We start from the raw sequence: 15,245 nt of genomic DNA, 5'->3' as shown, positions 1-15,245 counted from the left end.
ATGCCTAGTGACCAAAAAATAAAATAAAATAAAAAATTCAAGTTAAAAAATAAGCAAAATTTATACATCAGCCGGCTAACCTATATTACTAATCATGAAGATGTTTAATGAAATTATAAAAAAAATACAGCAAGTGTGCAGAATATTTACAATTTTTGTTACAGCCAATCGAAGTAGAGATGCTTGCTCGAGCAAAATGATCCAAGATGGTGGGAAAACCCTCCAAAACAGCTTATTTCTGTCTAAATCTAGAGGCCCGGTCACACAGAACTTAACAAAGGGCAACAAAGCCCAAACGAAACAAGAAATCTGGACTTTTATTCACTTTCGTTGGCATCGTTTAACCTTTGCGCAGCTTTGTTCCTGCAGCTGGCATTTCGTCTGAATTTTTAAACTGTTGAAAAATTTGAACGCATGCTGCCGAAAACCTCAATTTGTCTGTATTTCGTTTTGCTGTTTGCTGTCATTCTTGACAGTATTTTATCATTTTAGTTTTTGTAATATCATCGTTTAGTTTGACTTCATTCAACCACCTGAATGTTTTCACACAGTACAGAAGCTGGTTTGTGAGCACTTTTGTGGAGTGGCTGCAGCTCCTCCGCGGCGGTGCTGGTGCGTGTGTTGTGGGGTTTCTGCCGCTGCGTGTGATGTGGTGAGTGCTGCTGCGGTCATGCTGTGGTGCTGGCCGGCAAGGAAGAATTTGTCAGTCTCTCCGCCAGCGCACGGCAGTCCGTGATCGTGGTGTTTTTCCAGTGCTGCACACACCAGAGGAGAGAGGTGCTGCACAAAAAGTCCAGCTGGAGCTGCAGCATTCTGTCCATGAACTCTGAAGGGCTTACTGTCCTCCAGCCCATGCAGAGAGAAATGCCTGCTGGCCCTTTCAGTGTCTGACAGTTCAAAACTTTTGAGGAAGTGGGGTTGAGGTTTTGAAATTACTGGAAGTTACCTTTGACTTGTCGTGATGCAAGAACACAGGGCGTGCATACTAACATCTGTGATATGTCTTTTAAATTACTTCAGAGGTGTTATCTGGTCTCAAAAATGGCATTTTTAGATGTAGAAGTGTTTATTTCTCAATAACTTTTACAAAATATATGAGAAACAGATTAGACACAAATAAGCTGTTTCGGAGGGTTTTCCACCATCATGGATCATTTTGCTGAAGTGAGCAGCAAGCTGACATCACCATGCATCTCACCTCTGTCTGTTGCTGTATGCTTCCCAGCATCCCTCGCGCAAGTTGGGGGACACCCCCATCTGATCTAGGACATTGCTATGGCTGCTATCATAGACTGTATGGGTCACTGCCATTAAGTAGTTCATGGCCATCTATTCACTTGAAGGTTTTCCTTCAAGGGAAATCATTTTTAATTTTTAACGGACACCTCAAATTTTGATCATATTGACAATGTCATACTACAAATCTCCTATTTAAAAGGTTAATATTGGAAATTGAAGAGGTGACAGTGTATATCATCACTGCATATGCCCCACAGGTAGGTTCTGAGATGATGGAGAAAGAAGATTTCTGGAGCAAGTTAGATGGTGTGGTGGAGAGTGTGCCCAAGCAGGAAAGAGTGGTGATAGGATCAGATTTCAATTGGTACGTTGGCAAAGGAAACAGAGGTGATGAGGAAATAATGGGTAGACATGTTATCAAGGACAGGAATGTGGAAAGACAGGTGGTAGTTGATGTTGCAAAAAGGATGGAAATGGCTGTGGTGAATACCTACTTTAAGAAAAGGGGGGAGCACAGGGTGAAATAAGAGTGGAGGAAGGTGCACACAGGTGGACTACATTATTTGTAGGAGATGCAAACCAAAAGAAATTAGAGACTGTAAGGTGGTGGCAGGAGAATGTGTAGTTAGACAGCATAGGATGGTGGTTGGTAGGATGACATTAGAGGTTAAAAAGAAGAAGCGAGAGATCAACAAAGGATCAGATGGTGGAAGCTGAAGGAGGAAGACTGTTGTGTGAAATTCAGTGACCAGGTGAGAGAGGCACCGGATAGAGGGGAAGCAATTTTGGACAACTGGAAAACTATTATAGATGTAGTGAAGAAGACAACTAGGAAGGTACTGGGTGTGACATCAGGACAGTGGAAGAAAGACAAGGGAACTTGGTAGTGGAACAAAGATGTCCAGGAAAGTTTAAGGAAAAAGAGGTTGATGATAAAGAACGGGGATAGTCGGAGAGATGAAGAAAGTAGACAGGAGCACAAGGAGATGCGGCATGAGGGGAAAACAGAATTGGCAAGAAGTTGAATAGTAAGTAAGTCTCATGCGTTTGTCTCTTCTCGATTAGACTACTTCTACTGCAATATTCTATTTTCTGGTTTACCGCAGTCCAGCATTATGGGTCTCCAATTGGTTCAAAATGCTGCTGCCATAGTTTTGACACAAAGCAGAAAGTTTGACCACATTACACCCATTTTGGCATCTCTTCACTGGCTTCCTGTCCCAGTGAGATGAGATTTTAAGGTTCTGCTACTAGCCTATAAAATTGTTCACGGATTGGCACCTCCCTACCTAGCTGACCTAATTAAACCCTACGTACCGGCCCGGGCGTTGCGCTCTCAAGGAGCAGGACTACCTAGTGTCCCTAGGGTGAATAAAAATTCTGCGGGTCACAGAGCTTTCTCTTATCGTGCCCCTGTTCTGTTAATGATCTCCCTGCATCAATAAAACAGTCAGATTCTAGACTTTCAAGTCCAGACTTAAGACACACTTATTTTCCTTTTTGTATGGCTAGCATACTGGCATAGTATGTTTCTATGCTTTTTACTCTTTTAATTCATTTTATTAGAAAACAGAGTGGGCCGCGGCCTCAACTTTATGTAAATTCTGGGCCTTTTAGTGAAGCTTGGGGCTAGTGGCCGGCGATCACCTTACACCTTGCTGACAAATTACACTATTTGTTGTCTTTCTGATGCTTGATTCTGCTTTTTCTTTTCTCTCTGTTTGAGGTGCGGTTCCATCCAGAGATGGGTGCTGTATCTGTTCCGGAAACAGTCCTGTGCACCGACAACATTTCCTGTAAGTTCGTTTTGTGAATTGTTTTGTAATTTGTGCCTGGAGCATGGCCCAAGCAAAGGGTCACCCCTTTGAGTCTGGTATGCTTGAGGTTTCTTCCTCAGAGTGATTTTTTCCTTACCACTGTTGCTCTGGGGGTTGGTATGGTTAGACCTTACTTGCCTTGAGGCAACCTTGTTGTGATTTGGAGCTATATAAATGAAAATAAATTTAACTGAAATTGAAGGAGAAAACGACTTGTACCGATTGGCTAGACAAAGGGACAGAGCTGGAAAAGATGCACCTGGTAATGTGCTGACAAGCGGAGATTGTGTTGAGAAGGTGGAGGGAATATTTTGAGGAGCTGATGGATGAAGAAAATGAGAGAATAAACCCTGGATGATGTGGAAAGAGTAAATCAGGAAGTACAAGACATTAGTAAGAATGAAGTGAGGGCAGCTATGAAGAGTGGAAAGGCAGGTGGCCCAGATGACATTCCAGTGGAGGCATGGAAATGTCTCAGAGAGATGGCAATGGAGTTTCTAACCAGATTGTTTAATAAAATCTTGGAACGTGAGAGGATGTCTGAGGAGTGGCAACAAAGTGCGGTGGTTCCTAATTTTAAGAATAAGGGTGATGTACAGAGCTGCAGTAACTACAGAGGCACAAAGTTGATCAGCCACAGCATGAAGTTATGGGAAAGAGTAGTAGAAGTTAGGCATAGAAAACAGCTAAAGATCTGTGAGCAGCAATATGGTTTCATGCTGAGAAAGAGCATTACAGATGCAATGTTTGCTCTGAGAATAATGATGGAGAAGTATAGAGGTGGCCAGAAGGAGTTAGATTGAGTGTTTGTGGATTTAGAGGAAAATTATGACAGGGTACCAAGAAATGAGTTGTGGTATTATATGAGGAAATCTGGAGTAGCAGAAAAGCATGTGAGGGTAGTGCAGGACAAGTACAAGGATAGTGTGACAGCGGTGAGATGCACAGTAGGAATGACAGACTCATTAAAGGTGGACGTGGGATTATGCCAAGGATCAACTTTGAGTCTTTTCTTGGTCACAATAGTGATGGGTAAGTTAACAGAGGAGATCAGACAGGAGTCTCCATGGATTATGATGTTTGCAGATGACATTGTGACCTGTAGTGAGAGTAGAGAGCAGGTTCAGCCTCGCCTGGAAAGGTGGAGATATGCTCTGGAGAGAAAAGGAATGAAAGTCAGTAGGAGCAAGACAGAGTATAGGTGTGTGAATGAGAGGGAGCCCGGTGGGATAGTGCAGTTACAAGGAGTAGAAGTGGTGAAAGTAGATGAGTTTAAATATTTGGGGTCAACTGTCCAAAGTAATGGAGAGTGTGGGAGAGAGGTGAAGAAGAGAGTACAGACTGGGTGGAGTGGGTGGAGAAAGGTGGCAGGAGTGATTTGTGACCAACAAACCGACAGAGAGCAGCATTAAAAAAAACCTCTCTCTTTTACAGAGGTAACAACACACCAATTCCACACACTCACTACTTCACTTGAAGCTTTCTTGCACACATCCTCCAAAAGCAACACCCACATCAGCAAGCGGAAATATCCACATCCGCAGTACCACAAGAGCAACACAATGAAGAAGGAACTACTTGACTGGAAAAAAATCAAAATGAGAGATCTATGAGCATGTCACACAATACACAAACCACCACCACCACTCTGCCGTTACTACATGCTTACATATGTTATATATCAGCAGCAGCAAATACTTCCTTATGAAACACACAGTTTAACAAATTGATCTTTAAAAAAAAACAATCATTACCCACTGAAGATGTCAGACTTTTTTCAGATTTTTTATGTTATTATTTTTTTATGTTTTATTATTATTATTATTATGTACATTATCATGTGGTGTTCAACCATTATGTGAACTTTCATGGAAAGCCACCAAATGATTTAGGAGGAACTGAGCTCATTTATTTTTCATTAATCAAAGGAAAACCTTTTTTTTATTAGTTTTGACTGAATTGAATAATTATGGTATTATACAACATGTGCCCTTCTAATTGTGACACCCTCACAGCAGACAAAACCACTGTGTGAAATAACAAAACTGCCTCCTTGATGACTTGTCAACACTGAAAATGTGTAGTCTTACCAGCAACGTCATACCACTCTGCTCCATTAGTATGCCATCTTGAAAGGTTTTCATATGGGGTATCAGGACAGTTGGGCTTCCCGGTCTTCATCACAGGGTTGTTCTGGGATATACCCAAGCCAATAGCGAACAGGCTGTCGTCCGCCGTCTTACTGTAGAGGCCCTGCTGCTGGTGGGAGGCGGAGTCATTCAAAGGGGAAACTGGCAACCACAGAGCCGCCGTGCAGGTTCCCTGAACAACACAATCTAAAGAACAAGATTTATTTAAACACTGCCAAATAATCGTACTGCAGGCTATGAAGGAAACACTATTCTGAGTAAAATATGAAGCTTCTTGGAAATTCTTGTTTTGCCCTAAACAGCCTTGATGTTGGCTGACTTTATTTTTTTGTTGTTGTCATGCAAGCAAGAATACTTGCCTTCAACATGAACCCTACCTCAGTCTTATAGCAGTTCATTAGTTGTTGTTCTATGCCTGAAGCTATAATAAATAAAATTCGAGACATAGGCAAGTCATTCATTGACAGGGCTTTTTGACATACTCTAAATGATCTACCTCAAGAGTCATTGTGACTGCAAAAGTGTTTAAGCTCAGTAAAGTTCACTGACCTCAAACTGATCTTTCTGGCAACTCGTCCTGACAAAAAATGGTCATCTATTATATCTGAGCTTTAAGAAGGAACTGAATATTTCAATGTTTCTGATAATAATATAATAATATTGAAGCAGGAATTGGAGAAATGAATACATAACAGGTCACATTTCTATAGACTTTGTACATTTCTTCAGATTTTGTAAAAGTACAATGCTGATGATTAAAATTTTAAGAATACAGTGGATTTTTAACTTCCTGTGCAGTTGCTCAACTGATTAATTCCTAACTTTTTCCACTAAATTTGTGCTCATGAACGAAGATAAGTACTACAGTGCTAACAATTTGTAATGCGATAGGGTCTGTAGCAAAAAATAGTGACCCTTATTGTGGAGATAACTTGACGTTTTGACATTAACCATAATGCAAAGTGATGCTACACTACAACACATGCCCACAAAATTGTCGTAGTTCTTTTTATAGTTTTTTTTTCTACTGATACACATGAAGTTGTATTTTCAATGTTAATACTACTTAATTTAAGCTCTCCAAAGCCAGAAAGGACTGTTAGCCAGATAAACTGTTAACATTTGTCCAATACCTTTTGACTCAAATTATTATAACATGAATGCAACCACATGATTTATTTATATTCTGGACCAAACTGGAACTCTCCAATGATTCTGCATAGCCAACATGTCCTGCAAAGTATGACCATTACATTGCATGATGGGTAACATCAAATCACCAAATTCCCACAGTACTACTTACGTAGTAGGAGTGTAATAATGTATCATCAATGTTGACCATCTTATCATGATGCCTGTATCAAATCAATTTTTTTTTATTTGCATCATGATATCATGAAACATCAAATACTGCATGGAAGAAATCATGACCTTTTGAAGAAGAATCATTAATGATTTAGAAATTATACAATGTAATTATGTTTAATGGTATGTATCATACTGCGATAGGTGTATCAGGATATGTACAGTGCATTCGGAAAGTATTCTTAGCACTTTACTTTTTCCACATTTTGTTATGTTTAGGGCTGCCACAAACGACTATTTTGATAGTTGACTAGTCAACGATTATTTTTGCGATTAGTCGACTAGTCGGATCATATGTAATTTCCTAAATTAAGGCCTGCAGCATTTTCCGAGAAACGTCAGGGGATGAAAACATGAACATTTCCAAATCGGTGACTATTTCTTAGACTTCATTTACAGCAATCATTCAGAAATACAAACAGTGTGGTACTTTATAGTAAATCTGTGTCAGGTAGGCAGTTCTCAAAAACTAAATGTCCATGCTGGAAGGAGACAAGTGAGGGAAGCCACCAAGACACAACTCTGGAAGAACGTTTGGCTTCTGTGAGAGGTGAAACTGGGAATAGTGCAACATTTTTATTTTCATCTTCATTTTACATATAGTCCAACTTTTTCTGATTGTGGTTGTTTCTGTTGCATTCTGAAATTACAGTAAAGCTGAAACAACTAATCGAGTTAACCGATTAAAATTGATTATTAAAATAGTTGTCAACTAATTTAGTCATTGATTAGTTGCTAAATAACTTTGTTTTACCACAAATGTTTCGTTTCTTCCATATAATCAACCGAGCTTTGCTTTGAATATTGAACCAATGCAGGAGTGCTTCGAGCTGCTGCTTCGTTGGTTTCATTTGTTTTATTTTGCTTTATCTTAATTTTTTCCCCACTAAAATCCTAAAGAGCATATGTCCGTGAGGAATATTTACCTTTTTTATGTTAAACTGACCTGTTATGGTCTTCTGAAACAGTTGATAGATGTATTTTATGCTAACGCCGATGCTAGTCGTGACTAGTCGACTAGTTGTGGCAGCCCTAGTTATGTTACAGCCTTATTCCAAAATGGAGTAAATGTGAATGTACATGTGATTTCTTAGGTTTATATATATATATATATATATATAATTTGCAAAAATCTAAAAAAAAAAACACATTGTCATTATGGGGTATTGTGTGTAGAATTTTGAGCTTTGTCAGACTTCTCAAACCTCAGCCCTCCCAGGACAGCCTGGTGTAACTCCACGTGAATGTGGCATACATTATGACTGAGCTTGTCCTCAACTTAACTTCTTCCATGCTTAGTATGAAAACTGGGTGCTCAGTTGTGTTGAGCTTGCACTAGGCCTCCCAGATGACTGCATCAACTTGAGCTGCAGTGGCAAGGAGTCTGGCCATGCTCCCAAAGATTTTGAACACGTTCAAAACCAGTCAAAGTTGAGCCAACCTATAGACCACCACAGCAAGCTCACCACCACCCAAGGCAGTCATGAACTCTGCATGAACCCAGGGAGCTGCTAAAAATAGGAGCAATCATGATGACATCACTACAACATCTAAAAATATATTCACTAGAGTTTTAGGCACAATATACAAAGAATTTTACGTTGCGATGTTAACCGTGTGTGTGCAGCGGTTAAATTGCAGCCTTATCAGACCATCTCAATGCAGTCTTCAATGTTATTGACAGTGTTGCCACAGTTACTTTGAAAAAGTAATCCAATTACTGATTACTGATTACTCCTTGAAAAAGTAACTTAGTTACTTTACTGATTACTCAATTGTAAAAGTAACTAAGTTAGATTACTAGTTACTTTCCCCAGCTGCTGACAACAACCTGCCACCTAAACATGACAATAATACTTGTTTTGCCAAAACTCACTTTATAGTCACCCTTTGACTTCAATGAAAATAAATACTTGTTTTATAAAAGCAAAATAAAGACCTCTTTCTGACCTCATATTTAACCTTTGACAGCAGTGTAACAGTAAAACTTGCAATTTCTAACCTACATTGTTTATAAATGTAAAAGGTTTATAAATTAAATTCTTTCTAACATTTTTCTAACATTTAAATTCTCTCTAAACATTTCACTTGTCGAAATTATTATTATAAGTAGTATTAGTAGTCGTAGTAAAAAAAGGCTTCAAAACTGGACCTTTAATCTAGGGGTGTTGTGGGGGGGGCACATCCCTGCCCCACGCCCCATTCCATCTGCATTCGCCCCTGCTTTGGTATTTGAGCACAAAGAATGGATAACATTTATTTATGCAGAAAACATGACCAGATTTACAGGTAAGAAAGTTTTACTGCGTTTTCACATCATGTGGTCCTCAGAAGAGAGTTTATGTTGTATGGCTGGGGGCCTGGCTGCCTTTTGTTTTCTGTCTTTTGTTTTCCTTCCAGGTGGCTTGCATTTGGAACTGAGTGGCTGTGTTGCTGAGTTTATCAGGACAGGACTCACAGCTGTGGTGCATCTGCATGGATTGGAACATGGTGGCATTTAAGACTGGAGTGCACAGTGTGTATTTGCCAGAGACTCGACCTTGTGACCAGACGGGTGAGATCGTCGTCTCGGGAGCCATCTCATCATCAGTGGATGCAGAGAACGTCCAGGTTTGATGGACGGTCTGTGAAAGAGGAGGGGGTGAGGTCTCACGCTCGTCAGCACACTTCCTGAGGTACGTTAGATTTTGTGACTAACATTTATACAGTCAGTAAATGTGGTGTCCCTCACACCTTTTTATATTGAGCTGTATGTTAGTCATGTATCGACTTCCCCTGCAGTGGAGTTTTGTGAACTGGATGTTCCATGCCTGCAGGTTGGGAAGTTGATTAGTAATCAAGCCAGGAAGTGTTTGCTGTTTGTACACCTTTAAGTGTTCTCTCTGTGTGTAGAGTGTGGACTCACATAATGGTTCCTTCTTTCACAGACTCGGTTTGTTGCGGCCACCTGGGGGGTGTCGGCGGGGTCCTTGGGCCCGAACAGCTTCTGGCTCCGGACCGTTAGCGCTGCTGGGAGCGCACCACGCCAGACCGCACTTTGTTCTTTATGTATCACTGTTATGTATTAAATTCAGTTAGCCTTTGTACCGTGCTCTGCTTATTTCATACTGGGTCCTTCAAACGCTGGTCGGTTCTCCGAGCTGCGTCCGACACATAACAGTTTAGGTGCATTTGAGTGGAAAATAGTGTTAGTTGTTGTTGCGCTGGATCAGCTGTTTTTAACGAGCAGATACGAAGCGGCTCAGCTCAGAATTATAAATAAAGGAGAAAAAAAGCATAAAAATGTCTTTGTAAAGCTCAGTGCAGGTGTGCTGTTGTCACCGTGCTTTAAGAGGTGAGGACGAGTCGTAGCTGCTGCAGAAAACCGCGGATAAAAAGCTCACAACTCGCTTAAAGTGGGCAGTTCAGTCGAACCCAGACCCCCTGCTCACGGACCAAGTTTAATGCTGCTATCGACCCACAATGTAAAAATAATAGTAACGCAGTGACTTGGAGAAGTAAGTTTAATCTGATTACTGATTTAGAAAGATTAACGTGTTAGATTACTCGTTACTAAAAAAAAAAAAAAAGTGGTTAGAGTAACACGTTACTAAGGACTGGAATTTGGTTTGTTACTAAGTAACGCATTACCGGCATCACTGGTTATTGACAGCAGCAAACTCTCCGAAATTTTGCGGAGAGTTTGTGGTATTTGAAACCTCAATAGGGAAAATTGCTTTAAAAAATATTTGTGCGGGAAAAACTGCCAGGATACCCTCTAAACACCCAATGGCCACCCCACTCATAACTTTCTGCCTCAGCCCCTGCCAGAGAAGACAGGAAAGAGACTCACTTTTTCTCCTGGATCCATCTGATCATGGCCATGACTTCAGGAATACTATCTGGGTTAAGAGTGTTTCCGTCAAACTGGTCTGGAAAGCTTCTGTTGAGGTCCATGTTTCTGGCGTTGTTGCGACCCTCGGAACCTCCGTCACAGTCCCCCTCTGTGGCCCTTTCGAAGCCGTCCGGGTTCATGCTGGGCATGATGTAAATATCGGTGCCGTTCACCAGCTCAGTAATACGCGGATGTTTACCGTACTCAGTAAGCAGGTGCTCCACAAGGTAGACCAGCACCTGTCTGGACACAGTCTCGTCGCCGTGCATGTTCCCCACGTACTTGAATTTGGGCTTCCCCGGCGTGTCCGCGCGTGGGTCCTTAGTGATCCGCATCACCCACAGCTGCCTGCCCTCTACAGACTCTCCGATACTGGTGAGGTTTGCTATGTGAGGGTACCTCTGAACCCATGCCTGCAGCCGTGCCGTTAATTTCACGTAGTTGTAGTATTCGCTGTAAGTTTCTTCCACTAAATCGTCCGTGGAAGACCTTCGTGTCCGCTGCAGCCCGGCGTCACTGGAGGAGCCGAGGACGAGGAGGAGAAGAAGAAGAAACGCAAAAAGTGACGCTGGTAGTTTCGGCCTCATCAAGCAAAGCGCCCAGATATCCAACATGATTGTCTTACTTGTGTTTTTTTTAAAAACATTCGTGCTTTTAGTTACAGAAATATATTCCACCCCAGTTGAAAATTTAAAAACTATTTGTCGACATCGTACGTCCGCTTTGTTGTCAGACAGACACACACACTGACCTAACAACAGCAAACAACTACTTCCCTGTCACGTGACGGGGCGGAGCTCCTGGTGTCACAGGAAATATTTTTAAGGTGGCCCAGAGGCAAAGTGTCCTAATTGACTTTTTGGGAAGGTGCTATTGTTTTATTATAAAATACATTTTGTATTTGTCAAACTCTGATTTAATAACTGTTTATCTCTCTCTCTCGCTCTCTCTCTCTCTCTCGCTCATCTGTATAAACAGTTAATAGAATAGAACAGATGTTTTTGTCATTACATTTCTGCATGAAATTCTGGTGGCACTTTCCAAACAGCTATACACAAAAAACAACACAACAGCAGCTTTAAAAACAATAAACAACTTTCCAGGATGGCAAGACCTTCTTAAAGTACAAAAAATAAAAAGATGGTGCTTAATAAATTATTAAGGTGCTTAATGCTTAGTGAGGCATGATAGTTTTAGATATGTAAACAGACTAAATTATTTATTGCACATGTTGATATCCGTTACTGAATGTCTGTATTTGTGTTTGTGGGAGGTTGGGCATAGTGAGGTGATGGAGGCTACAGCTCTGGGGAAAAGCTGTTCCTTAGCCTATTAGTCTGTGTCCTTGTAGTGCGGTACCTCTTCCGTGATGGCACAGGAACAAACAGGGAATGTCCCGGGTGGCTGTGTCCTTGCAGATGGCCAGTGCTTTCCTCTGCAAGCGCTCAACATACACAGAATCTAATTCCGGGAGCTCAATCCTACAATCATCTGTGCTGTCTTCACCACCTGGGACAGATCTTTTCTGTCCTCTGCCATGCAGCTGCTGTACCACACTGTGCAGCCCTGGTAAAGAATGCGCTCAATGGTGCTTCTGTAGAAGTTCCTGAGCAGCTGTGGAGCCAGACCAGCCTGCTTCAGCTTCCTCAGGAAGAACATCCACTTCTGTGCTTTTTTTCACCAGGTTGTGGATGTGTAATGTCCATGTCAGATCCTTGGTGATGTGGGTGCCAAGGAACCTGATTGAGTCCACCCTCTCCACCTCTTCTCCGCTGACATGTAGTGGGGGCTGTGAGACTCTCCTGGTCCTCCTGAAGTCTATGATGACCTCCTTGGTTTTGGTGGTATTGAGGACCAGGTCGTTGTCTGCACACCACACTGTCAGGTGTTTGACCTCCCTCCCAGTAACAGGTCTCGCTGTTGTCCCTGATAAGGCCTACCACCGTAGTGCCGTCGGCAAACTTTAATCAAAGTTTGACAATTTTATATATATATATATATATATATATATATATATATATACACATATATATATATATTAGTTACACTGGCATGTGTGTTTGTGTCAAAAATGCCTGGACAGATTACCATCAAACTTGGGGGAGATATTACTTGGCTAGATCTCTAGAGGTGATTATATTTTGGAGTTGCTTGGCCAGAGTTCCAGGTCAACTTAAAACATGGTCTGAGAAACACCATTTTGTATATCTCAACAGCAAGAAGCCTAGATAGATATTCGATTGTAAGGCGTATATTGATCAGCACAATACTTGTTATTGATTGGTATGAATGACTTCATAATGAAATCATGTAGAAGTCATATGATGAAGTCATACATAGTCGGAAACACCATTACAGACATATGTATATTTATTTGTTCATTTATATTGTTGTGTGCAGGGTATGCATCAGCTCTCTGATGCCTTTCATTTGTAGTTTATTCAAAATAGATTTCTTTATTATTTATGTCACGCTTGATTTCATTATAAATCTTTTCATCTGTGCAAAACATTCATAAAAGGAAATTGTGTCACAGTTTTAAATCCCAATAACAAACCAATTTTAACATTTTCCAAAGTCTTATCAATTGTTGCTTTGTAACACTTTTGGTTTTGCTCCCATTTTGTATGAGATGAACTCAAAGATCTAAAACTTTTTCCACATACACAATATCACCATTTCCCTCAAATATTGTTCACAAACCAGTCTAAATCTGTGATAGTGAGCACTTCTCCTTTGCTGAGATAATCCATCCCACCTCACAAGTGTGCCATATCAAGATGCTGATTAGACACCATGATTAGTGCACAGGTGTGCCTTAGACTGCCCACAATAAAAGGCCACTCTGAAAGGTGCAGTTTTATCACACAGCACAATGCCACAGATGTCGCAAGATTTGAGGGAACGTGCAATTGGCATGCTGACAGCAGGAATGTCAACCAGAGCTGTTGCTCGTGTATTGAATGTTCATTTCTCTACCATAAGCCATCTCCAAAGGCGTTTCAGAGAATTTGGCAGTACATCCAACCAGCCTCACAACCGCAGACCACGTGTAACCACACCAGCCCAGGACCTCCACATCCAGCATGTTCACCTCCAAGATCGTCTGAGACCAGCCACTCGGACAGCTGCTGAAACAATCGGTTTGCATAACCAAAGAATTTCTGCACAAACTGTCAGAAACCATCTCAGGGAAGCTCATCTGCATGCTCGTCGTCCTCATCGGGGTCTCGACCTGGCTCCAGTTCGTCGTCGTAACCGACTTGAGTGGGCAAATGCTCACATTTGCTGGCATTTGGCACGTTGGAGAGGTGTTCTCTTCACGGATGATGTGAAGGAGATGTGATGCACTGCATGAGGCAAATGGTGGTCACACCAGATACTGACTGGTATCCCCCCCAATAAAACAAAACTGCACCTTTCAGAGTGGCCTTTTATTGTGGGCAGTCTAAGGCACACCTGTGCACTAATCATGGTGTCTAATCAGCATCTTGATATGGCACACCTGTGAGGTGGGATGGATTATCTCAGCAAAGGAGAAGTGCTCACTATCACAGATTTCGACTGGTTTGTGAACAATATTTGAGGGAAATGGTGATATTGTGTATGTGGAAAAAGTTTTAGATCTTTGAGTTCATCTCATACAAAATGGGAGCAAAACCAAAAGTGTTGCGTTTATATTTTTGTTGAGTATATTTTTAGACAGATCTGAAATGCACCTTTTTGTTCCACTTGGGAGATTGTTTTTATTACTGCCTGGTTGTCTTTCAGCAGGATATTTCAAAAGGACACAATAGTTTTCAATGAAATGTGGTGAGAGATAGGACTTGGGTCAAAGGAATAGTTGAATACACTTTAGATAGATAGATAAATAGATAGATACTTTATTGATCCCAGAGGGAAATTCAAGGCATCCAGCAGCTTACACATTAGACAAGAATTAGAATTGATTGGGATCAGTGCTAGATCTTGCTTTTGACCTTTGATCCTGATTGTTGTGATTCTGTAATCAGGATAAGACATTAGGTCAGCATCTGTGGTCAATGGTCAGGCGTTAACCCTTATTCTTCAAAGGCACACTAACAAACACAAACAAAAACGTAACCTTATTCCAAGAATTCAAGCAATCAGGATCAAAGTTCAGTGCTGAAGATCAGATATCAGGACAAAAGGTAAACAATCAGAATCAAGAATAGAATGAAAGGTCAACAATCAGGATCAAAAGGTCAGCAAACACAGTTAAAGGTCTATTCTAAATCAAAAATGTATGATCAAAATGAAACATAAAGATCAAAGATGGGTGTTCTAATTTTAGCATTCAGGATCAAAATACTGAAACCAGGATCAAAGGTGAGTGCTCAAGATCCTACAATTTTCTATCCATAAAAAAAGTAGATAGAAAAAAAGTATGTTTTCAGAGTGATGTCATTCACTGGGGCAGACTAAGGACTGGAATTTGGTTTGTGGCTTAGTTTAAAGAGAACTCTGGGTCCTTGCCAGAGGTATGCGCTCATGGATTTCCCCTCCTAGATTATTCATCAACCTATCCCTGGTATTTTTTTCTTTTTTTAACTGTTCATTTTCCTTGTAGTGCAGCAGATAACCGAATATTTACATAGGAATCCTGCAAATCGTGATGCAAGCACCAAATTCAGCACAAATACTCCTTAGACATTACTCTTTTGAAAAAACTGACTGGCCACTTGAATTCTGAATAGGTGACCAGGTAGGGGTCAACGGAATAATTATACAGAGGTCAAAATTTAGAAATTCTCCAATCATAATGAAAACTATACCACA

The 15,245-nt window shown here is 40.9% G+C and overlaps 1 protein-coding gene across 1 annotated transcript in view; it reads right to left on the bottom strand.

Moving 5' to 3' along the window:
* cpda (carboxypeptidase D, a) overlaps positions 1–11,226 on the bottom strand; it is a 48,354-nt gene extending 37,128 nt beyond the window's left edge. The window contains 3 exon segments of the mRNA XM_034169367.1: positions 5,147–5,333; positions 5,335–5,392; positions 10,404–11,226. Coding sequence (XP_034025258.1) covers positions 5,147–5,333; positions 5,335–5,392; positions 10,404–11,059 — 901 coding nt within the window. The 5' untranslated portion in view covers positions 11,060–11,226.
* Positions 11,227–15,245: the final 4,019 nt, after the last annotated feature.

This window comes from Thalassophryne amazonica, chromosome 4, assembly GCF_902500255.1.
Source record: "Thalassophryne amazonica chromosome 4, fThaAma1.1, whole genome shotgun sequence".
In the NCBI taxonomy this organism is placed as follows: domain Eukaryota; kingdom Metazoa; phylum Chordata; class Actinopteri; order Batrachoidiformes; family Batrachoididae; genus Thalassophryne; species Thalassophryne amazonica.
Note: the sequence above shows the minus strand (reverse complement) of the source record. Positions and strands in the feature narration are given on the sequence as shown.